We start from the raw sequence: 26,902 nt of genomic DNA, 5'->3' as shown, positions 1-26,902 counted from the left end.
CACTGACAGCACGTCAACCCCGGTATACCACATCGCTCCAATTCACTCTATTCTTTGCCCTCCTTTCACCCTCCTGCATGTTCAGGCCCCGATCACACAAAATCTTTTTCACTCCATCTTTCCACCTCCAATTTGGTCTCCCTCTTCTCCTCGTTCCCTCCACCTCCGACACATATATCCTCTTGGTCAATCTTTCCTCACTCATTCTCTCCATGTGACCAAACCATTTCAAAACACCCTCTTCTGCTCTCTCAACCACGCTCTTTATATATATATATATATATATATATATATATATATATATATATATATATATATATATATATATATATATATATATATATATATATATTTATATATATATATATATATATATATATATATATATATATATATATATATATATATATATATATATATATATATTGCAAGAGGTCACAGTGGTGCGCGTGATCTACTATTTGCTGATAACTACAAGGAAAATGAAAAACGAAAATTTCCCAAGTGCACTTTCGTGTGATAATCACAATGTAATGTGATCATTACATGAAAGTGCACTTGGGGACCTGTCGTGTTTCAGTTTCCGAGTGGTTATCAGCACATAAGACTTTACAATATATATAATCCAGGATCCCTTTTAAGGAGCTCTTGCGTCTTCGAAGCTGCGCTAAAATCAGAAGCTGGGAAACGATGGATTTCTTTCAAGCAAAAAGTTCCCGGGCAGGGCTTTACCCCCTACCGTATATACACTTTGGTCGGATTCGAACCCTGAGACGATCATCTGGCCACCTCGGCCATACGGAGGGTAAAAGACACAATCAAAAGGGTTCGAATTCGACTCTCATGGCATACACATTTGTCTTTTTTATGTTAAGGCTGTTTGTTTAAGAGCTTGCTGGATTGTTTCCCTGAGTCTGTGTCTGTGTCACTGTTGTGTGTGTTGGAGGGATGATTTGTGGGTAGAGGTCACTGAAGAGTGAAGTAGGGGTAGGCTTTTTATTTCCACTTGGGGGTTGGTGGTTAGTTATGGAGGAGGAGGAGGAGGAGGAGGAGGAGGGGAGGAGGAGGAGGAGGAGGAGGAGGAGGAGGGGGGGGGGTTCAAAGTGCTGTTGCAAAACATTGAGTGTCATGTATGCTGAGGTGGGACCGTATCGGGAAGATCTTTGCTTTACTGTGCATGTGCTGAATATCTGTGGTTGCCAGGCAGTCACTATTGTTCTGAGTGCTCTATTCTGTATAGTTTGCAAATTTTTTTTTTGTTTGCTTTTGAGATGATGGAGGAAGACCAGGCAGGGTAAGGCGTAGTTTTATAGTGGAGCGGGTAAACTGTTTGTTGAGAACGCCGAGGCATTCTTTTTCTATTCCAAGTGGAAATAAAAAGCCGAACCCGTACCTCACACTTCAACATCCTCTACTCACAAACCATCCTTCCAGCACACACAACAGTGACAAAACACAGACTCAGGGAAACAATCCAGCAAGCTCTTAAACAACAGCCTTGACATAAAAAAGACAAATGTATATGCTATAAGAGTCAAATTCGAACCCTTTTGACTGTGTCTGTTCGGGATTGAAAGCGATCGAGGACTTCTTTGAAGATGTAAACATGGTATTCTTAGTGAGCCACTGTTCCGGTTGTATAATGTAGTGTTACATGTCTGATGTTGCTATTCCGCGGCATGGGTGTTCTGATGTGTTTGTGAGGTCCTCCACATATAAAGAAGGATCTTCATACTGAGGCTTGCCTGAGGTAATAGGATGTTGGGTAAGAAGAAACTGAAGAGAGTTGGAGAAAGATCTGCTCCTAGGGGAAAACCACTGTAGAGTTAACGTATTTTAGACATAAAGCCATTGTAACTGACTTGGACATGGCCAACCAATCTTTGTCACTGTTTTGCACGGTGATGTAATGTATCTCTTTTTCATAAGGGTGTGTTAGGAGACAGTGTCAAAAATTTCGGAGATGTCTATTGGCACTAGTAGTGTGCGGGGAGGGGGCTGTGGTTCATTCAATCCATCTAAGGTATGTTGGCTGAAGTCGGTATGTCGCGTGGTGGTGCAGCGTTTGGGTCTAAAGAGAAGCAACGCTGAGTGGGTGAGTGGGATGATTATTTGATTTTGCTGTGGATCAGTTCTTCACAATATGGTTACTGAGGAGAAAGGAGATGTAAGGCGGTAGGAGGAGAGGGAGCTGGATGGTTTGGAAAGTTTTAAGATTGGTATGATGTTGGCAGGATTTCAGGTAATAGGAAATTGCTGTGTAGCCAGAAGATGAATGTATCTGTAAGTACTTGGATTGCAAGAGGGCCATAGTTCAACATGTTATCAGGTCCTCGAGCAGGAGAGTTATCTAAGATATTAATGACATCATTGGGAGTGAAAGGTGGGTGAACAGCTGTTTTTGGATGGACTTTGTTTTCATATCATTCTTGTCGAGGGGTGAAGGTTGATTTCTGGCCGATTTCCGAGTTGTGTGTCATATGTTTGTTTGTGTGGTCTTTGGAATGGATTAGGAGAGCTTACGAATAGGGACTGGACTGGTGCGGTAAGAGTTGTGGATTTTCTACAATGTGCGCCAAGTTGGTTGCTGTAGGCCTTGCGATTCATCCTGTTGAGGAACGGGGTGTCAGTTTTCAGTATGTCTGTCAGTTACTTGGAGAGTGATGGTGTTGTTTAGTTTGGATTTGCTCTCTGATTTCTACGGATGGTTGTGTCCACTTGGTTTATAAATAAATATATATATATATATATATATATATATATATATATATATATATATATATATGTGTGTGTGTGTGTGTGTGTGTGTGTGTATAATGCGCGTGTCACCGGACTCTGCCTACTTGTTGTTACTCCGTAGATGAAAAATCACCTTCGACGAGGCCAATTCACTTCAGTTGAGGAAACGGAGTACAGTCTGGTCAAGGTATATTTCCCGTTCTAGAGGAATCCATCATTTCCCTGCTCCTGACTGGAGAAAAGCTGCAGAAACCCCACGAAAGGGGTTCTGGAGTTGTATTATATATATATATATATATATATATATATATATATATATATATATATATATATATGCGCGTGCATTTTGTTCATAGGTGTGTGTGTGTGTATGTGTGTGTGTGTGTGTGTGTGTGTGTGTGTGTGTGTAAGTAAGTAAGTAAATAAATAAAACCTTAAGCAACTTGAGGTGGTTTGTAGAGGAAAATGTTTTGAGTCCACCCGATGTGTGGAGCTGCCGGAAGGGGTTGGTCTGAGGTGTTTTTTTTTTTTTCAAATGAAATGAAGATGGGTTGTCTTCTGTGCATATTTTGATAAAAAATTTCTGCAAAAGTAAGATGTGTTTATATAAGTTTTTTGATTCTTTTTTTTTTGGATGCTTAACTAATATAGAAAATATATGAATATAGGCTCTCTATATATGATGTGTTCACATGGTGGGTGGCAGTACTGGAGAACTGAGACAGTTCCTCTTTAAGAATGCTATTCAAAATATCTTAACACCTCTAGATTTATGACCTCTTCCTCCATTAACATCTTCCCGAAATCATGACCATCAAGTTAAAATGGAGTCAATAATACCTTCTACTGATGATTTTTAAAATCGATATTATAATGGTTTAAAAAAAAAAAAAATTTATCCACTTAACTCTACTGAAAACAAGGTGGTTAACGTACGTGTGTTGTAGGCAACAATTTCATGATAAAATGTTACACATCTTAAAAGTTACAAATGGAATAATACCAATCACAGTATCTTGTTACTCTTGACAAGCTCATATGTGACCATTCTTGGTCCTTTTTATACAATCCACGGTACTTAACTTTTCCCTTTTACATTATTACCTTCAAAAAGTTCAACCATCACGTAAAAAAAAAAAAAAAAAAATCATGAAATAACAGGTCCATACATCAACCAGATTCTTCATCATGAACAAATAGTAATTTTGGAAATACTGATGAAATATGAATGAAAGTGCCTTCAAAAGTCCTCCTTCCATCAAGTGAATGGGGAAAAAAAAATTTGAATAACCTTCCATATGTTGAATCACTAGGGCCTTCCTGGTTATTACCTGGGTCTGATTAACACTGTACACTTCTGAGGCGTGAACAAAAATATGCCTCGACTCACCATACCGTTTACAGTAACACCCACCTCACCAGCACAGATGATAAACACAAGTCATTATAAAACTGGTCTTATCCTAGCTCTCTCATTCCTCTTCATGAACTCGGTAAATCAAAAAAGGAAAAGTTTACACTTTTGGAAACAAGTAAAACCTTGGCCAGTGCTCAATCTATGCATGTATAACACTAAAGGACATCATATCTTTCTTCTCTACACAGGTTAGTTAATGTTCAGAAGCATTATGCCATCAAACTATACGAGACTGGCTGCTCAATACTTCTGAGAGCCGATGGTCATAACTGCTTGAGTTCATCATGCATTCATTCACCCTACAACTATAAAGAGATCCATGATTAATAGAGAGGGACATCATTTAGACAATATCTAAGGTTATATTTCTAATGATTTGTAGAAAACGGCTTTTGTGATATAACAAGTGATAGTTACATACAATTATGACTCCCACTGCAATGCCCGGAGAAACTTTTAAGTACTGTGATATAATGATGTTTGGATTGTTTACACCACTATAATAAAACCAACGTCAGCTCTTCAGTAGAACTCAGTTTATGTTGCTATACAATCAAATGAGCTCGACATTGGAGGACTTATATATATATATATATATATATATATATATATATATATATATGAGACAGCACATGGAAAGTTAAACCTCTTAAACTTGAGACGAAAATTCAGGTTATTTGGAGTCATCTTTGTATCTCTACACAATGTGAACTTTTCACAAGTATTTCTCACTGAAAAGGTATTCTATCTTGTGAAATTACACATGAATTCATTAAAAAACAATCACACGATATTGTAAGACATATCTGGTACCATCCTTCGGTTCACATCATTTACACAGAAGGGAAGGGGGTGGTCATCCTTACAACTCAAACGATAAAAAGCCACATATATATATATATATATATATATATATATATATATATATATATATATATATATATATATATATAACACTCGAACTCTCTAGCAGGAAAGAATTGTGTTCATTCTTGTATCTCTTAACATGCGAGGATTCACCATGGCTTTCCTGACACAACAGATGGTTCATCCTGCATCACCGATGTCCCATCTCTTCATCTTTAACACAGGGGAGGGAGGGAGCTGATACCGTGATCACCGAACACAAATGGTGGGTTTAGTTTTGTTCTAACACAGGGGAGGAGAGGAGGAAAAAAATTTTTTTTTCCTCGATCTGAATCAAAGAGTTGGAAACCTCCTCTTTTTTTTTTTTTTTTGGTGCTCGTCAGACATAAAGAGGGGTTGGGGGGTTAGTTCATCCCTTTCAACATTACGAGAGGGAGGGTGTGCGTCCTTCTCCACATCTCAATCGCGAGTTCACTCCAACAACTCTTGACACAGGGTGAGGTTTCACTTGCACTTCCGAGCGGAGGAAGGAGGGATGGTGTGGTCTCATTCTCACATCTCTAATGAAAGGGTCTTAGGCTTAACTGAGGTCCGTGGTTCAGCATATGTACATCTTGCACAGGGAAGGAGGGAGGGAGGGAGGGACATGCTTGAAGACCTCAGACGTTCTCAGGTCACCTCGCCACGTTCACCGAACCAGGCACCCTGGGCTTAGTAGGACGGGGAGAACAACGACTGACAACAAGAATGTTTTAATTAGTCATGAGCTATTTAATGCCAGACATGAACACAAACTCTAGTCTTAATCAAAATTCAGTTTTCATGGCTCTATGAAGTTGAATTAAAAGCAAGAGTTTGACTGATTACTTCATTTAGCTGTTTAAAGGCCCTGTGACAATGTATTTCTTTGTAAAATGCTCTTTTCAGTAGAGAGGACAAATAATTGCCATACAAGAAATAAGGAGACATTAAAGGCTGAAAACTGAAAGCCTATGATAAAATCTGAAAAACATTCTTAAGTCTTAAAAAAGAAAAAAAAAAATATACATATCATTCGCACACTAATCATAAATCATAACTTTTCCATAATTCACTCAATACTTTCCACCTGACAGCCATAACACTGGGTACTCGTGGACGTCTGAGAGAAATCTATCTACCTTCAGTACAGCCATTGTTTGTAAGCAAGAAAAATTCATTTACATGTAGCTCAGGATGTTATAAATGACAAGAAAGCATAATTCAAAACTGTAGGGAAAAGCAAAAGATGTCAGATAAAATCAAAGACTAGAAAACATTTTTGTCATTCTTAACTTCTGAACAAAACGTGACCAGAGAGACATGACGAGTACTATAACACGTTTAACACTTACCTAATACAGAAATGCTATTTCAAAATAATGCTGGGAAATGAACATTCTTATAAAATGTCCATGCTGGACTTCATATCCCTCGCAAAGAATCAACAGAAAGGTTCAACCGCGCGTATTTCCAAAACAAAAGTGACGCTGAGTTTGGGCAATGCATATAAAAATTAGAGACACAGAAATTATGGATCCTCTGGGCAAGTCTAGTGCCGTCCGAGGCAAAAGCGGGATTGTGCTGAGTGCAGGCAATGGTAACATAAGGGCAAGACAGTCAGTGGTGCAGAAATATGTCTTCTATGTAATCTAACATAATATCACATCCAACTCCTAGCTAACACTCAGGATCCAAAATATACAACCTGTTTCACAACGGTACTATCGTATTTCACACTTGCCTCACGCTGTCACTCTCTTGATATGATATATGCCTTGAGTCACACCAGTTTTATTATACTAATACCAATATCATTATGATACTAGCTTTCATAACTTCACACTCACTTCTTCAAAGCCATGCCCACTTGCATCACACCTAATTATCAATGCCTTGTGAGCGCGTGACTCTTGGGTCAGAGCCCTCAACTCTACACCATCATGCCCGCATCAGCGGTACAGATCACTTTTGGGTGATGCCAGAAATAAGACTCTTAGAGCCTTTCTTGTGACAAGGTCTATATAGCCTATCTGCCTACCGCTATCATGCTGCCTTTTCCTGCATTCAGAGCTGGGGTGGCCCACGAACAAACGCCCTTCAAACCATCCCGATTACTGACCAAAGTCGTGTACAAATGTCTTAAAGACCACAAGCATACAAGACCACACACTGCAGCGTCCAAAACATCTACAGAAGATTCCAAAGACTGGTTTGGCTACCACATAAGTGAGGCAGTTGCCACTTGCATTCGGAAATAGGCCGATGAGAGAAGAGTTGATGGGGGGGGGGGGGGGTATCTCGGCAAAGTCATTTCACGGGAGTAGGAAAGGATTAAACGATATAAAACATAAATGAGCGGGAGGAAATATAACATCAGACATGCAAACCAACAGTAATCTTAAAGAACAGTAATGGGCTCGAGAAGACGCAGTTTCAGCTTGTGGCCAAAGAGGGGAAAACGGAACTGGGCAAAATAATAAAATCTTCAATAGTGCTGGACCTTGTCAACTTCTATATAAAATGGTAATAATCACACATGTCACGAACACCCAGATCATGAATGGTGCCATTGAGTAATAAGCTCCTTAAAAACCTATAAAAGAGTAAATATGTTATATAATCATAGTCCTTTACATTTTGATATCAGTACCCTGAAATACCTGTAATAATCATGTTATCTAATGTATGAGTTTGATGAATAATGGACACATGAGGGAGGGGGGGCTGGCTGGGCGTGCCTCTCTTAAGAACACCCCCTCACTCGAAACCCGACAGACAGCTGCTGGCGGCTCCCGCAGCAGCTACTGGCCAAAGTAATAACCCAGAAGTGCATCCTGTGATTGGTCCAACATACTGTGGAAGGTGGAGGACAATCTTAAAGAGTAATAATGAGAACCTTTACTTCAGTATACGCTCTTTGTGTGGTTAATGACATGGACGGTTTAGCAAGCTGTGTGTTCTGGGAGTTTACAAGGATGCTCCTACAACCTCACGTAAACTAATAAAACAACCTTGTGCTATGATGGTATTAAGCTAAAAATCAAAGATTATCACCTTTTATCTACATAGCATAAATACCTGGAGTCAACTGCTACCAGCGGAATTATTCCGCAATGTGAACCGCCACATTGGCTAGTCAAGTAATCGCAACATGACACTAAGCCAAAGGAGGGGAAAGCCTTGGGTAACTACCTTGTCTGAGCACCTCAACTCCTGCAGGGTACCAGTGTTCACCCTGCCTGAGTAAGAGGAAGACTGTATTCTCTGGCAGGGTGCAGAAGTACTCCGGGTCCTCCACCTGCGTCCCATCAGCCTCCAGAACTACTTTTATCCGCACTTCCCCCAGTTCCAGCTTCTCCCGACCTGTTGAAGGCATGGTGGAATTGAACGAAAGGAAAAACAGTACAGATGTTGGATGGCACAAATACAATAACATAAACATGTTACCAGTGATTCTATCATAGCACACATTAGATAAAGATTAGCATAAAAGAACAATAGCAGTAATACTAGAGAAGAAGAGGCTTGACCACAAGGGACCCCATCATTAGATTTTGTTCTACTTTTCTTCAGTAGAATATTTCAGGGTCAATTTCTGGAATACATCTCCACAGCACGTAACAAGGGGATAAATATTTAGAAAATCATTTTATAAACCTGACGTGAGAGGGTACCTTTCAGTAAAGAAAGAAAAAAAAATAGCCTTTCACTTGATGAGGGCTGCTGAAGGGATGGAGATAAATTGGATGAGTGTCAAACGTGTTCAAAATTTCTACTTAAAATGATGAGTTATTCTTTACCTGTTACTTATAACGAACTGAATGCAGCAGTAGAGAAAGAAATGGGGAAACAAAGAAATTTCACACTGTTAAAACTGAAGAACTTCATTAATTACAGAAGGTGGAAATAGAAGCAATTTAGGAAAACAGTATATTCAGATATAGACATTAAACCTAAAACATTATCTTTGCATGTTATAGTTAATTAGTCAAAAGAGCTCCAAAAAATATTTCACAAATTCTTGAGGGATATTTCAGCTATAAAGGACCAAGTTATCGGATCAAGGTGCGCAGTAGGGAGGGTCATCACCAAAGATGAGGATATATAACAGGAGCTGAATACAAAGTTTCAGACTGGGATTGCACTCGAAGACCCCGTCAGTCGGAGAAGGGGAAGGTGAGGATACCTGAGAGAATATTGAAATAAAATCTAGTGGAAGTGAGGAGGCTCCCGAAGGATCTGGATCAGCACACAGCCTATGGTGCAAATGACACCTCACCATTTATATCTAGGGTGTGCACGGAGGCCTTTACCCTTATGTTACTGATGATGGTCTATGAAATCTTTCTCAGTGACAGAGATATTCCAGGGATACCTGAGAGTAACTAGCGTGATACGAATGTAAAAGGAATGACCAACAATTACCTACGAATCATCTCTGTATCCCTAACAAACCTAACCTGTATGATACTGGAGAACATGATTAGAAACAAAAAAAAAATGGAATGGGTGAGTGGCGTTGTTTTACTTTTGTGGTGCCAGAAGGCCTCTCTAACACTGTCCACCACTGAAAATTATGAAGATTAAAATCTAAGCTTGGGGTCAGAGGAGAGCTGCTCCAATGGCATGACAACTAACAAACCGGGGAGGGATAGAGGACAAATGTCAGAGGAGCGTTCTCAGGCTGAGCGAGTGTGGTACTAGGAGCGTCCCCTCAGGGTTTACTGCTGAGGCCAATGCTGTTTCTCATCTACGTATACTATTCGCCAAAACAAGCTGTCTTGCCAAAATATGTTCATGGATAGTCCTAGAATCATAAAACAAGGGAGGGTGATGTACCAAGTACTGCGAAATACTGCAAAGAAATTCCGACACGATGGAGCAGTGATCCGACGAATGGCTTATGAGATCACACCTTCATATATTTACAGCTCTGAGGATTCAGACTTTTCCAAAAGAAGGAACAGAGAAGGGGGCCAGGTGAGGATATTCCCTCAGAGGCCCAGTCCTCTGTTCTTAACGCTACCTCGCTAATGCGGGAAATGGCGAATAGTTAAATATATATATATATATATATATATATATATATATATATATATATATATATATATATATATATATATATATATATCGCTGGGGATAGGGGAGAAAGAATACTTCCCACGTATTCCCTGCGTGTCGTAGAAGGCGACTAAAAGGGGAGGGAGCGGGTGGCTGGAAATCCTCCCCTCTCGTTTTTTTTTAATTTTCCAAAAGAATACGTGGGAAGTATTCTTAATCCCCTATCCCCAGGGATCGCCAGCTACTGGGAGTGAAGTTAGAATAGGTGGAAATATTGTTCGGAAGAAACTTTATATACATATGACTAAACGTGTGATTTCCTTCAAGCCATTAACTAGTTTATTTTCCATGCTAAACATTTCTATAAGGGCCATAACTCAGGGAAACTCCAAAGTAGAGGTATGGGTTTTATGCCGATCACTTTTTTTCTCTTTTTTTTTAAGTTTTACAAGTATCTGCTTTAGAGTTCTGAGGATAAGATCAAGGCTATGTTCCTGGTTTGATTTTTGACTCTTGACGGCAGAAGAACGATGACGAACGTGATCCCTGTGTGTTTACCAAGCGAAATAAAACTACTACTACTACTACTACTACTACTATTAGTACTAATGGCAATGATAGTAATGAAGCTTGATTTTATGTGCTGGGCAACAGGTGTGCTAAGGAGAGGATGTTGGATGAGAATGAGCTGTGAGGGATGGCAGCTGGAGTGTGTGACTCTTTCTTGGGGTTAAAGTTTGTGGTGGGTGTGAGAAAAGGGTGTGCCCTGTGTCGCACGATACCAAAGGAGATTTGAGTGAACCGTGGTGCAGGGTAAGAGGGAAAGGAGCTAAAGGAATGGAAGAGGTGTGGAAGGGTTTTAAGGAAGCAGTGCTTTAATATGCACGTCAAGTCTTTGAATCGTATGTGTGCCTTTGTACTCTTACGACATTAATGTGCAAGTTTCTGACGTCTTCCCTCTCTCATAACCTCAATAGGATCCAGTGGTGTGCTGCTGATTGAATCCCTTTGCCAAGCAGTAGGTGGGATAAGGGTGTATGAGAAAGGGTGGTGTGTGGTGGGGTTAGGACGTTAAACTGCTCGTGAGAAGAAAAGGGAGGCGTATAGGGCGATACCTACAGGGAAGGATTGTAAGCTACTGGGAGGAGTACAAGATAACTCGGCAGGAGATCAAGAGAAAGGTACAGTGGGAATCCGTTAAAAGAAGGCAAATGAATGATGGAGTGAGAGAACAACAATGAACCTCAGACAGAATTAGAAAATGTTGTGGAAGCAGAACATGAACAGTGGAGGCGACAGAGAGAGGAACAGATAAGGAAGTGGTAACAAGCCAAGAAAAAGTGAGGAAGAAATGGAGTGAGTTTATCCAATTACTGATGAATATGTCAGACGACAAAATACCGTCCAACGACCCGAACCAAACATTGTAATTCTTGGAACTGCATCCTGCTCACGAGAGAAGGTCAACCCCGACTTCCTGATTGCCACTGCTGACACCAAGATAATCCGAAGAACACGAAACAAAGAAGGCGAATTCTTCACCAATGAGATTGGGATAAAGATATGTCCAATCGAAAACCTTACAGCGTCAAAAATAAGCATTAATATATCAACCAACAAGAAATTCACAGATGGCACGGTGGTCGCGCATGCCCATGAGTGGTATGCTCGCTTATGTAAAAGCTGCGTAAGATTTCCTTATGGTGGCTAAGACGGAATAAGAAAGTGAACGCCCAAATCAAGGCTATCTCAGATAAGCTACACACACACACACACACGCTCTTACTGACGAACCCCGAGGAAAAGATGAGCAGATGGACTGACTGCGGAACGACTGCAACTCCCAGGAATCGAACCCTGGCGGCCCCGTGCGTGACTCATAGCAACGCAAGCGACAACACAGCGGAAGAATTAATTCTCAATCGACATATCCCTTTTCAAAGAGCGATCCCTTTATTACCATTCAGCGCATGTTTTCCCACGCTGAAAACATCATCATATTCAAGTTCTGTATTCTGTTCGCGTTCATAAAGTGGTGGAAATCAGCGTGAACACGAACGTTTAGCTTGTCTTAACTCCGTGACAACACAAATGTTTCCTTCATCAGTCGCCTCAATGTTGTTCTTCTAATGTTACAACGTAAGAGTTGCTCATTTATCAGCTGTCTCTCTCAGATCTTTATTCACCACAAGAAACAAAGAGAGAACGAAAGAAAAGGGCGCAGTTCACCGTTAACACACTAGGCTACAAGCTGGTGCCAAATAAGCATAGTAGTTTCGTAGTTTAACGGTAATTACCGAAAACATACTACACTTAGAAATAGATTACGTTTTCTTTTTAGATTAATGAGACACATTATTCTCTATATGATTACCGTAAGTGGAAATGATCAAGTCATGAGACGACCTGAGAGGACCACTCCTGGAGCGGTCAAGCAGGAGACTTCAGAACTGACTCAGACACTTCCGTATCCGTCCCTCACAACCCCAGCCACCAGCGTCACACGCTGTCTTCAGAGAGACGGAGGGTGTGGGCGTTGGCGTGAAGTGCCCCCCCTCTCCCCGAGACTCATCTAATGATGCATCAGTGTCATTAAAGATGAGTAAATGTAGAGAGCCCTTGACCTACCTTGCAGCTGAAGCGCCGTGAATGGGTTGGTCTATGAATGGGTAAATCACCATTCCGGATGCCTTAATTGACTACATAATCTACACTGTCTGTTCTGAGAACCCCAAGCGGCTGAACTAATAAGGAGAAGCCACTATCGAACTACCATACTCGAGGCCTTTTCTTCGCATCACCAAACTCATTGATTATGGTATCTATTTCGCCAATCTTCAGGCAACATAAGATCAATATGTGATATTATGATCAACAGAGTCGCGGTAATGTATCACTGCTCATTGATAAAGTGTCTTTTCAGATGTTTATTTCTCTGTCATTGATTTTGGGGTTATGTCCGTAAATGACTTACAATGACTTATTCAAAATTGCAAAAAAATGTAGCTCTAGATATCTTTGAAAATATTAGCATTATACAGTATTGATTTATATACAAATTATTTTTTTTTTCTAATTTTCCAAAAGAAGGAACAGAGAAGGGGGCCAAGTGAGGATATTCCCTCAAAGGCCCAGTCCTCTGTTCTTAACGCTACCTCGCTAATGTGGGAAATGGCGAATAGTATGAAAGAAAAGAAAGTATTGATTTATATACAAATTATTAAACTCACTGGCGTCTGCAGGTGGGGTCACTGGGGAGTAGAATCCCATCAGACTGTCGCGTTCAGGATTCGAACTCAGTCGTGCCCGTGCGGAAATCATGTAGTCAGCAACGCTTACCACAACGGTATGGAAACCTATGTTGTCGGGCTTAACCAAGGCTGTTGTCAGATTCTGTCTTCTTCCAGCGGACGACCGTGATCAAAAGGTTACTTCGACTACGCATTATTGTTTTCGAGGTGGCAGGCTGTTACGACCCAACTCAGGGATGGCCCTTCTTACGTTCACAGGCGTCATACTAAACTACGCACGATTTGAACTAAAAATACGATGCTTAAATATTTTTCCATCATCGACTGTTTACACACATACACTCAGGTGTCTGAAAGGCAGTCAAGAAATAAACCGATAGAAAAACTAAAGAATGTCAAATTGTTATATTTTCTTAACCTTTGAGGCGACACACTGCGGTTAAAACGGTCTCGCGACACTGTCTAAACATAATCAAACAGCACACTGTATGTTGAAGCGCAATGCACCACAGCTTCTTTGCTACCTTGAAACTGAATTCATCTATTTTCAATGAAAAGTATGTGGGTGTTGGCAGCTCTGAAGCGAATGAGATCCCCCTAACCCACCCGAAGGGCGGTTGTCAAGGCCAATCCATATGCACGGGGTTCGTGGTCTTACAATCATCCTCACCACTTGGAGACGGTCATAAGGTTTATCCGGCTGGTGGATGTCGCTTGGCGGTGACAGCCTCAATGACCCTGGCAGTTGATAGGCCTAAAGCCCAGACACCCAGCCAACCTCGCTGGCTTGAGCGAGGGGACCTACCTCGGTGACACGCAACGTTCTCTTCTACACCGTAGCATTCGTCGGTGTGACTTCGAGCGTTAAAGGCATATAGTAACCATAAAACCAATCATCATACATCTTTTACCTTAGTATGTCTAAGGAAGAATCAGGTAAACTATATATATATATATATATATATATATATATATATATATATATATATATATATATATACCGGATGTAGTAGAAGTGTAAACAGATGCAGAAAAGTGTGCGTGGTCATGGAAATGCGATCGCATTTACAGTCCAGCCCTACATACCTTCCCGCACTTTACATCTATTGTTTAACCGTCGTAACAACAGTTAGTGTAAATCAGCCAGTGGCCTAGGTAGTCTAACTCATTAGAAAAGGTTGTACATGTGTACACATCTGATTACACGAACGTGATTACAAACTCGCGAAGAAACTTAAACCAATAGGAATTCAATATCAGAATGTACAGGAAAGTTGTATTTGTCATTCACGTATTGTTTGGCATTCTAAGGTAGATGGCTGTTGATGTCCAGCACATGTTAACATGTGAACGTCATGAGTATACGACTAATGAAAAGATGCAGGCCTGGCCTTCGAATGCAGCTGTATTTCCTTGGCAACCGCGCCCCTTTCTTAACTTGCTTGCATACTTCCTGACTTTTCACTCTTGCTGAATACCTGGTGATGCATATGGGGGTCTTCATCCCTACAGCCCGGGCAGGGCGCAACTTATTGGACTGGACTGTTGGTTGACCAAGCTGTCGGAAGCCGCAACCCTCAGGCCTACATAGCCCCGACAGCCAGGCTGATGTGGCACACTCGGTAGGTACCTGTCCAGTGCACTCTTTAACTTCTCTACCGTGCGTGCGTGGGCCTCGGATGTCTAACGTGTTCTCTCTTTTTTGTGCATATCGCACCTTTGAATTTCAGAGGTAATACGTATTTTACAAAGTCTTTCATGCCTGTTGTGCCAGTTGGATGTTATTTCCTAATGTAAGCTGGGAACCACACTTAGGATCTTCCAGGTATGGATGATGATACACTTCTCCCGTTTGCGCTCAAGGAGTATAATCTCTGAGATTGCAGCCTTTCCCAATAATCTAGCTCATTTACCATATCAATACGGGGCTATAAAAGATCTCTGAACAATTTCTACCTTTGCAATTTCGACCACCTTGTAGGGTGATGTTAGAACGTAACAATACCTAATTCGTGAAAGAATTAGGGTTTTGAATATCATTACTGGTGTTTCTTCTGTTGCCTTGAAGATCTGCAGGATCCAGCTTACCAATCTTCTGCATGAGGTAACCGTTGCTTTGTTTTGCGTTCGCTGACGCTTAGCTCGTTAGACATCATTACCCCGAGGTCTTGCACACAGTTCATTTGGTTCATGATAGCGCTTGCGTCTTTCCGATACTCTTTTTTTTTTTTTTTATCTAATTTCTTCATTCATCCCAAATCAGAGGAGTTGAAACTTATCGCCACTGAAAAGCATGTTGTTCTCCGTCGCCCAGATGAAGACTTCGCGCACGTCTCATTGTAACCCTTCCGCTTCTTCTGTTGATGTGCTTTACATACTCATTCTCGTATCATCTGCAAATGACGATATGTGGTCGACTTTTTAAAACTGCGAAATTTAGCTCTACTCTAACCAAACATGAGCGTTAAGATGTCAGCCATGTGCTTTCTCAACGTACTACCAGATCTCACGTAAAACATGTTACTCGCAACGTCTCAAAGCATCTGTTGCCTAGAACACTACCTTCATGACCAATATAAACGGGGTCCGAAATAGGACATCAAATTACATGATTATTCCATTCTGAGAAGACATATCGAAATTTAAGCGTCTGCTTAAACTACTTTTTTTATGTTAGCTGAGACACTGCAGGTAACTGAATCCCCTAATTAAGGCCATCACATTGATGCATATATATATATATATATATATATATATATATATATATATATATATATATATATATTTTTTTTTTTTTTTTTTTTTTTTTTTTTCCATACTCTTCGCCATTTCCCGCACCAGCGAGGTTTAAGAACAAAAGACTGAGCCTTTGAGGGAAATCCTCACTTGGCCCCCTTCTCCGTTCCTTCTTTTGGAATATGAAAAAGAAGAGGGGAAGATTTCCAGCCCCCCCGCTCCTTCCCCTTTTAGTCGCCTTCTACGACACGCAGGGAATACGTGGGAAGTATTCTTTCTCCCCTATCCCCAGGGATAACATATATATATATATATATTTCTTTTTATTATAATTAGTCGCTGTTTCCCGTGTTAGCGAGGTAGCGCAAAGAAACAAACGAAAGAATGGCCCAACCCACCCACATACACATGTATATGCATAAACGCCCACACACGCACATATACATAGCTATACATTTCAACGTATACATACTTATACATACACAAGACATAAACATGTATACACATGTACATTTTCATACTTGCTGCCTTCATCCATTCTCGTCGCCACCCCGCCATACACACATACACATACACACACACACACACACACACACACACACATATATATATATATATATATATATATATATATATATATATATATATATATATATATATATATATATATATATATATATTGCAATAAGTACTCACTTTCACAGAACACTTAAAGCCCTACTTGACTTCAGGATTCGAACCGCTTTCATATATGTGGGGACTAGGGACGCCACCCACTCCGCAGCCTAGTCCTTGACCACAACCTTCAAGTTTCTAAACAATAGTGATAATGTCGTCAGTCACCAGTTCTTCAAGTAAGAAATGCATACAAATTGCATTAAGACACTGAGCAAGAAGCTTGTCATCGGAAATGTGAAGTACATCTGTAGCATCTGTCAAGTGGATGGACGATATAAGGTAAGCAGTGAGACTGTGAATACTGAATGTACAGAGAAGTTTAAAAAGTTCTACGATAGTGAAGATGGCTCCAGAGATGGGCCCAAGAATGAAGGGAAGCAGAACTCCCTCCCCGTATTATACAAACTGGTAATTCCCCACACACACACATACACACACACACACACACACACACACACACACACACACACACACACACATATGACTCCAAGACACCATGGAACTCCTGCAGATTCGAGGCTACACTTGCAATCAGAAGCTGGGAAAAGATTGACCCCTATGGAGCGAGTTCTCGGACGAAATTATACTTTCCTTCAACTGACGGCGTAACTCTAAGTGTAATAACAAAGGCAGAGTCCGGTAACACACACACACACACACACACACAGAGTAAAACACGTAACTCTCAGAGATGGCGAAGTACGAATATTGGTGGATTTCAATTATAGAGAGAATGACCGGTGTAAAATTTTTAGAGTGTATACAAGAAACTTTTCGATACCAGCTTGTTAGTAAATACACTAAGACGAGAGAGTCGAATACGACATCTTTAATACATCTTTACCTTCACAAAGAGTATAGTTGATACTGAGAATATCATATATGATACACTTATTGGTAAAAATGGTTATATATTGCTAGAGTTTGATTCTTTCGCAAATGTGGACGCAAAGTAAGCAGCGAAGGAACGTGCCTCAAATGGGAATTATAATTGAGGAAATTAGAGAAGTCAATCATTTCTTTGCTAAAATACAGCGGGAAATGGAGCTAGGCGACCGGTACGAAGACATTATAGTGGAAGGTCCTCCGAAACTTACAGGTTAGAAATACGAACATGCGTACCTGTCTCAAATATAGAGCCAAGGTCGAAAAAGGTGAGGTTCAACAAAAGATGCCAAAAAGGGAGGGAGTTCTGCTGTGCTGTGGACAAGATGCGGGCGAAACGCCAATCAGCCATCATTTGAAAGGTATGAGAGAGCGAGAATGACTACAAGGGGGATGTAGAAGAAGGGAAAAAAAAATTTAAAGATAATATTTTCGAGAAGGATGGAGATAAATCAAAGCTTTTTCACTAACTCGTCAGGACTGAATGGTCTGTTAAAGAACAGCTAATAAGGCAAAGGGATTCAGAGAGAAGACCTGCAGATGATGATGCAAAGATAAGCGAGAGACTAAATGATAAAATCAAACGCTCTACCACAGTGGAAGGAAACTGTAGCCCCCAACACTAGTGAAATGGAATTGGGGCAGATTTTGGAGAGTTAAAGAGTTAATACTAAAGGTTCTTCATCTATACAAAGCTCATGGTGCTTTATCCATATGTGCTGAGGATGTGTGCAGACACACTCGACTTGAAATGTTAATGTATCCAAGGTGTCGTTGGAGAAAAGGGGTGTGCCGAGGAATTGGATAAGTGCAAAACATCATAACCGTCTCTATGTAAGGATACCGGAAGGGGTCAGCTGAGCTACAGATCAAGTCTCCCTGGCTAAAGTAGTCTATATAAAGTACTGGAAGAGATAACCATAAAGAAAATGGATGACCTCGTGCAAAGGATAATCTACACGCATGAGGTACAAAATGGTTTTCGGGAAAGTAGATCATTTGTAACGAATCGCTTGGATCACTACGAGAGAGCTTCGCCTTAGAGAAGAAAAACGGGTGGGTGGATCACATGTATCTGGACTGCTAAAGTGTACAAGACACTACACCCTATGTGAGGTTAGTATGGCAGTTGGATGTTTTACTCGTAGCGTCTAACGTCCTTTCGCTTACGAGAATTTCTCAACTGAGTGAGGGAGGGTAATGCCATTCCTCGTTTATGAAACAATCAAACTCGGTCAATTCTAATTGCGCTTACCCTTAACACACGGCCTCTGCTTGGTTCTAGAATGGTTCTTGTCCTGTTCCTTCAGAGATTTATCGTTCTTCTACTGTATCCCCTTAACTATCAATTAGTTGGTATTTATTTCCTAACGTCGTCACACAGCAAGTTGTCCTTAAACATTTAATTTCCAACATATTCACCGTCTTCCATACTTTCTCATCCAGAGCCCACTCTTCGCGTCCACACAACACCGTTGGGACAACTTTACCATCAAACATTCCCATCTCTGCCGTCATCAACAATGGCCTTTCTTTCCACACGCTCTTCAAGGCGCCTATGACCTTGGCTCCCTCACTCATCCGATGGTTCACTTCAGCTTCCACAGCTCCATTCAATGCCATGTCCACTCCAAGGAATGTACATCCCTCTTCCTCCAGGTTCTCATCCTTTAAACGCACATCTCCTGAATATCTAACATAACAGAGCTCTCTCTCTACTCGTTGATGCCTGGTCTTTTATCTCTTTACGTATATGAGATTTACAGTTAAGTTGTTGATCAAACATCGAGACAGAAAACTTGTATGCAAAAAATATATTGTTGACTAAACTTCAGTGGTTGGTTTCTGAGTTCGGGAGAGTGTGTGAGAGGAAAGAGTTGAGAGTAAATGTGAATAAAAGGTTATTAGGCTTTGCGGTTCAAAAATGCAGGCCAATTGCAGGTGTGAGTTTGAATGGAGAAAACCTAGAGGAAGTGAAGTGTTTTAGATACAGAGGAGCGGTCATGGCAGCGAACAGAACCATGGGAGCTGAAGTAAGTCATAAGGTGGGTAAGGAAGCGAAGGTCCTGGGTGCATTAAGGAATCTGTGGAAAGAGAAATCACTACCTGTGAGGGCAGAGATGGATGTGTTTCGTGTTTCAAAGTATAACAGTCATTAGAATGTTGTATGGATGCGAGGCTTGGGCTCCAGATAAGAATGTACGGAAGAAGGTGAATGTGTCGATATATCATTTGAGCAAAATTTGTGGAGTTAGGAGGGTTGATTGATCAATAAATGACGGGGTTTTAAGTGTTCAGGGCTTGAACATGTTAGGTGTAAGGCGTGCACAAGACAGTGGGCAACTTGGTCAATGGACATGAAGCACACACACACACACATAATATATACATATATATATATATATATATATATATATATATATATATATATATATATATATATATATATATATATATATGATTGGCAAAGAGCTGAAAAAGAGCTGGAGTGAGTATTTCGAAGGAATGTTGAATGTCTTAGATGAAAGGATGATGGATGTGGTGTATGGCACGAAGAGGCACGCTGAGCGAAAAATTCGTACCGAATCCTTTGGTGAAAAGAGAGGAGTTGATTAAAGCCTTGCGGAAGATGAAGTGTGGCAAAGCTGCAGGAGTGGATGGAACTGCATTTGAGTTTCTCAAGGAATGCGGTGACAGTGCTACTGACAGGTTAGTAAGGTTATCATATTTTGTAAGACCTAATGCGAGGTTCCTGAGGACTGGCAGAATGTATGTATAATGCCCTTATATAAAGGTAAGGGATACAAAAGTGACTGTTCCACTTACAGAGGTGTACATCTGTTGAATATGCCTGGCGAAGTGCATGGGAGAAGACTGATTTAAAACCTTTTCATTTTGTGAGATATGTAAAGCAAAAGAACGTGGTACAAACTATAAGATATCTAAAAGCTTAAAACTATCTACATAAACATTTAAGCATCTTTAAAGATATCTCAAGACTTGATATCATTTACATAAACTTATACATTTAAGAATCCCTTTAAAGATATCTCAAAATCAAAACTAATTACATAAAACCATATATTTTGGTTTTCTTTAAAAGGTTTATTAGGCTATTTACACCGACATAGACAAAAAATTCATTTATACATTTATTCTTTGTATTATGTAATTCATAACTGACCCTGAGACTTATATTTCTGGCATTCCGTTAGTATACGATCCACAGTAATACTGCAGTTGCAGGTGTTACATGGTGGGGCAGGTAGGTCTCTTCCACCATGAGTGACCATGAGTTAAAGTGGTATGACCAATACTCAGTTGACAAAGGAATGTCTCAATTTGACGATTCTTGCTGAACGAGGAATGGCATTCTTTCCAATACCCTTCCTTCTCCTCTGTGTTTCTTTTGGGGTGGGTGGGTGGGTGGGTTTCCAAGTCTCATTTAGTTTGCCATCTAAATCAAACATATCTTTTTTTTTCCTCTCATAAAATCATTGCGAGATATACCTTTCAAATATTGATTGCTACACATTGCTACTTCAGCCTCAGCATCTTTTATTTCATTACCGCTCTAACCAACATCTACAGAAATGACTGGAAGCGTAGTGGAATGCACAGAACTGGGGAGGAACAGTGTAGGTTCAGGAGAAGCAGAGAGGATGTGTCAACCAGGTGTCTGCTCTGAAGAAAGAGAGTGAAGTATGTGAAACATATATTGATCTGAGTACAGAGTGTGATAAGGGTTGGCAAGGAGGCCTTGTGGAAGGTGCTTCGAATATAAAGGGTATAAGGAATGTTATTAATTGCAAGGAGTTTTCACCAGGTCAGTGAATCAATGTGCACGAGTGGAAAGGGAGGCGGGTGACTGGCTCTCCATGAAGAGTCAAAGGTATGGGATATCATCTTGGTTGTTTAGTCTGTTTACGGACTGGGAGGTGAGAGTAGGTAAATGTAAGGATTTTAGAGATAGAGGGGCAAGTCTAAGGCTAACATGAATCAGTTATTGTTTGGAGATGACACGGCACAAGTGGGAAAGTAAAGAGAGAAAATATAGTCACACGATTTGGGAAACTGAGTGAAACGTCAGAGCTGAGAGTGCACGTAAAACACAGGTAGGGCACTGAGATGAAGCAGGGATATCAGACAAGAGTGCTTTGAAAATGAGTCCGAATGGGAAGTACCCGGAGCAGATGGAGAGCTCTAGATACCTGGGAGTGGATGTGACAGCAGGTGAAACCATGAGAACTGAAGTGAGCCATTGGCTAGGAAAGGGGACTAAGGTCCTGGTTGCATATAGGAGTATGTGGAAGGAGAAGAGCAAGGCGCTGTGTCTATGTCTATGTCGGGCAACTGAGCAGTAGTGTTCAGTGTCTTCACTGTGGTAGTTGCATCGGGGGCATGGAGGGTCTTGAGATGTGCTGAATCAGTGTCTCATGTTGTAAGGACGGATGATGATCAGAGTAGACGAGAAAGTAGAACTCCTATATGCTTCGGGAATGTGGTTTCAGAATGCTATGCTACTTTTTAAGACGTTTAAGAGTTGCGAGGGCTGTTGTGCAGTACTTGTGAGGTCATTTCGGCGTGTATGTGTTTTGTCAATATTGCGTCGGTTGGGAAAGGGGATCTGTGGGTAGAGGGTGCTGAAGTGTGAAGGAGGTGTACGCACTTTATTACCATTTGAGGGTCGGTGGTAAGTTATGGATCGGGTCTAGTGCTACTGCAAAGAACTTGATGCCGAACTTAATAAGCTTGGATTACATTGGGAAGGCCTTCGTTTAACTGAGTAGGTATTCAGTGCTTGTGGTTGCTAGGCAGCCAAATGACTGTTGTTCAGAGTGCTCTATTTTGAGTGGTTTATAACTGTATATTCTCCTTTGGCAGGGTGGGTTAGTAAGTGTTCCGAGGACATTTAGTGTGACTGTTGCTTTTATACTGCTGTTTGTGGTGTTGGTCCCAGAATCACTGTGACCATCATCAGGCAGGGCCCATCCATTTGATTGTATTCCTAGACTCGCCCCTTTTCCCAAATCATTTCAGCAACTCACTGCCTCACAGCCAATCTTTCCCTCTGTAAAGCACAAATCTGTTTATTTCTTCCCCTGAACTTCTCTCTGAAACCCATCTCCCCAACGCTGCTTCCCGTCTACATTATCAAATATCCAATTGCAGTCTCTATCATTGAATCCGCTCCAAGTGTTGTGTTTGCGCTCACAGCAGTACACAAACTTATCGCTGGGCTCGTGAATCTTGCATCCTCCAGCTCTGAAGCCATCTGGCTCAAAATCTCTCTACCGTCTATGACCGAGATGGCCAGTGTGAAGGCCGTATGAGTGGGCTTCGTTCACCTCAGCCATCAGCAAGATTGAAATCAGGCATCTGCATTAAACACTACCACATAAATATGCTTACGTACATTTTACTACGGGCCGAACATTTCATCCTGAGTTATAGAAAATACCTAATCATTCATATATAAACAGAATTGTTATAAAAGTCAGATATGAAAACAAAAGAAGTCTTCATCTATGATTTCCTCACGCGTGGGCAACGATCAACAAAATGTCTCGTAGGCCTGTACTCAGGGCACAGAGGAGCAGCCTGCGGCCCGTGGACAGCACGCTGCTCACCACTGCTCTGCGACGTTCCTCCTATGTTTCATATACTTCCCTAATTCCTCCATCAACGTGCAACTCTTTTAATAATCCGACCTCCAGCCACGAAGCTTTGCTCTCTTGTCACCCACGCGCGCCTAGATCCTCTACGAAGGAGACTTTAGCCTACACCAGGATTGATTAAGCTCGACACGGAATAATCCCAGTTGAGTTCAGCTTCTCATTAATTTTTTTTTCTCTCTCTCCAGTCAATAATCTGGAACAAATAATCAAACCATCTCTATCACCTCCAACATTCTCGATCTCCTTTTCTTACCTTCAACACACTCCCCACCCCCACAAACCTTCTCCATCTTTCACACGTCAATCGAAAATCATCAGTTCACAGTCCTCTTCACTCTCTACTCCCTTAACCTTATCTCCATTACTCCTATCCGGAAATACTCATCCCTTGCCCCCTCATCCTTGGAACGTCAACTATAGAACTTTGGTAGAGCTTTTACACTCATCCCTGCACAGCTTCTTTGCTGACTTTCTTTGGGACGAGTTTGGCTTCGCTGGCCGATATGCCACCAGCTGTGCTGACCGTATTGCGAATGTCATCTTAGCTGGAATGGAATACTACAAACCTTCCTTCCCCAGTCATGATTTAATCACTGGTTACGATGACCTTTGCATTAAAGATTGAGCACATCGGTCCATGAAAACCTTCCCCTCCCCTGAATCTCACACTTATTTTATTTCAGCTCAGAATCATTGCAGAGCTGTTTCTTTTAAAGTATGGCGAACCTTCATAAGTAGACCGCGCTGATTTGACCTGTTGTTAAATCTTTCTGCTCCTTGACCAACAGCATCTCCTTTCACTTTTGCAGTTCAACCTTTCCTCCTCGCTTCCGGCCTGATCATTCTAAAGCTAACTCCCCTGATGATGAGGTGCGCTTTTCGATACCTTGTTTTCCTTACTCTGTACTTCGAATGATTCCACGTTAAATCCTCCTTCTTGGAATCTAGCCCCCTCCCTTGTATTCTTCTTCCGCAAGGTCTTCCCTTAGCTTTCTCAGGTTCAAGTGGACAAGTCGCATGGCGCAGACGGCATACCTCCTCAAGCCTTAAGGTAGCACGCCCCTGAACTAGCTACAATCCTTACTTGCCTATTTCGTCTCAGTCTCTCAATCCCAAACTTTTTCTTACTTCTGAAAGCATGCATTGGAGTAGACTACCCCTAGGAAAAAGAGAGAAAAAAAGACCCGTTCTAACCCTTACAGTAAGGTTTCATCCCATTGCTCCAGTTTCTGCTGTCTTGTCTTTGAAATTCCTAATTCTCACTTTCTCGAATATTTAGAGTTCCATTCCTTTCTCGCTGATCACTAAAATGGCTTACGTGGTGCAGGGTCTACCTGCGATCTTCTATTCGATTAATCTCTCCTCCTCCTCCTCCCTCTGAAATTCAGGTGGACTTTTCGTTATAGCCCTCGACACTTCCAGCCCAGCCGATCTTTTTCCAATCGTCGTTGATGAGGCGATTTACCACTTTCACCCCATCAACAACGGAGTACCACAGGGTTATGTCCTACCACCTACTCTCTTTCTCTCCATAAATGATCTCTCTGCAACGTCTAACCCTCTTCACTCTTATGCTGATGATTTCACCCTACGGATCTCATCTCATTTCTCCTTCCTTCCCCACACAAATACTCTATCTCTTTCTAAATACACTCCCTCTCTTAATTTGGACCTATGCAATATACGGAAATAGGGAAGCAAAAACTTGATCAGACTCAACACCGTTAAAACGCAATTCCCTCAGTTATTTCATTCAAAATGTCTCTCTTTTTGCTTGTTCAGTTTCAAAACATCACAAGTCATTCCTGCAACAACATAAATATTTTGGGCATAACCATATGCGCCACTCTGTCCCGGAAACCCAGCATAATCAACAATGGAAAATCTCCTCAAAAGCTATGTTTTATCTTTTAGGTGCCACAATATCTTCTCTTTTAAACATCTATCTCATTCTACAGGGAGGATATGATTCAGCCCAGTACAGAGAACTTCTCATAAATCAAGAGTGACTCTTCCTTCACCTCTTCATCAACCAGAATGGAATCCAATCCTTCCGTCTCCTCAATTCTCTTGGCATCTCCTCTCCTTAGACCATCCCTCTTTGTTCGCCGTGACGTTGCTGCCTTCTCCCTATTCTACGGGTATTGTTCTGCCCAATGCTCTTGCGAGATACCTGCATGTCTTCTTACCACCAAGGCTTGAACCCGCGACACGCTTCTGGCTGCTTCTTCCTAGAATACATGTTCTGTGACATGTTAAATCGGAGTTTGTATTGATGAAGAACGTGTCTAGAAACCAGAAGAGAAAGTATTACTCGTAAATGCATGAGGAGGGAGGCAGGGCTGTAGTCATAGGTTGCTGCAGAGAGAGGCTGGGGTACGCTTTCTGTATCTGCCTAAGGTTGGTGATAGTTTTTAGTCTGGTTTGCGTGGGAAAGGCCTACTTCTGTTGCAATGAACTGGATACTAAGCAGATTGAAGTGAGAATGTACTGGAAGTATTTTCGTTTCACTGCGCAGGTGTTGAGTAACTGTGACTGTTCTGAGGACCATTTCTTTTTTGTAAGTTGAAATCACGTAATATTTATGCGGATGAACTGTTCATGGAGGACGCAATGGGATTCTTCTTTCCCAAAAGATGGTCCAACCAACTTGCCAACGTTACGCAGATTCAACGTACCACAAGACCCCTCCATGTCCTACATGCGACGTCCACACTGGAGACATGAAACACCGACTCCCCACCTATCCTGCTCTCACCCCAGATGATATCGCCGCACTTCTTGATCTGCGGATGTCATTGGCTTTCTGGGAAATGCAGGAGCCCCCATACAAGGCAATCATATGGCAGGAAGGTAAGGTAAGGTGTAATCATTATCATTATAACTAGCTTCCGGCTCGCTCAAAGGCCATCTTCACCAAACCACATTTTCACCACATCCTCATCTTCACTGGATTACACCTCCATTATGCCCTCGACATCAGTTGCCTTTGACCGGATGCCTGCGGGTCAGATGACTTGTCTGAAGGACTAGACTCGAACCAAAACATGTTTTGCGGATGACATCGTGGTCATGAGAGAGGAATACGGGACGGAAGGGATACGACTGCATCACCTTACAAGGGGGGGAACAGGACGAGCTACAAAACTGGTCTGATCAATGGAGGATGAAAATCAAAACAAGCAAGTGCAAGGTAATAAGGAGGGGACTCAGCGAAGGAGGGCGGTGCCAATACCCGATAGAGGGTTGTAAGCTACAGGAATCAACGTGTGAAATAGAGCCAAGGGTCGACACTGGACCTAACCTGTCGCCAGACCTACACATCAGGAGAACTGTGAAAGAAGTAAACTAACTACTAATATCAAAATCCCATTTAGGTCCTTTGGATAAAGAAACGTTTGGTAAACTTTTCAAAAAAATATATTCGAACCGAAGGTCTGATCAACGCACTTGAAGAAGCACAAAAGATATGTTTGTCAGGGTCCAGGGAAGAACACCCAAGATGGTTTCTGAATTAAGAGAGCTGAACTTCAAAGAAAGGTTAAGGGTTACACCACCACTGTCCACTT

General features: G+C 41.4%; 1 protein-coding gene across 6 annotated transcripts in view; it reads right to left on the bottom strand.

Moving 5' to 3' along the window:
- Drep2 (DNA fragmentation factor-related protein 2) overlaps positions 1-26,902 on the bottom strand; it is a 282,308-nt gene that overhangs the window by 180,804 nt on the left and 74,602 nt on the right. For all 6 annotated transcript variants that reach the window (XM_071670467.1, XM_071670463.1, XM_071670465.1 and 3 more), the window contains one exon: positions 8,237-8,407. In XM_071670467.1, coding sequence (XP_071526568.1) covers positions 8,237-8,407 — 171 coding nt within the window. The remainder of the gene's footprint in view (positions 1-8,236; positions 8,408-26,902) is intronic.

Source organism: Panulirus ornatus, chromosome 15, assembly GCF_036320965.1.
Source record: "Panulirus ornatus isolate Po-2019 chromosome 15, ASM3632096v1, whole genome shotgun sequence".
Taxonomy (NCBI): domain Eukaryota; kingdom Metazoa; phylum Arthropoda; class Malacostraca; order Decapoda; family Palinuridae; genus Panulirus; species Panulirus ornatus.
The sequence above is the reverse complement of the archived record's forward strand: the minus strand, read 5'-3'. Positions and strand labels throughout refer to the sequence as shown.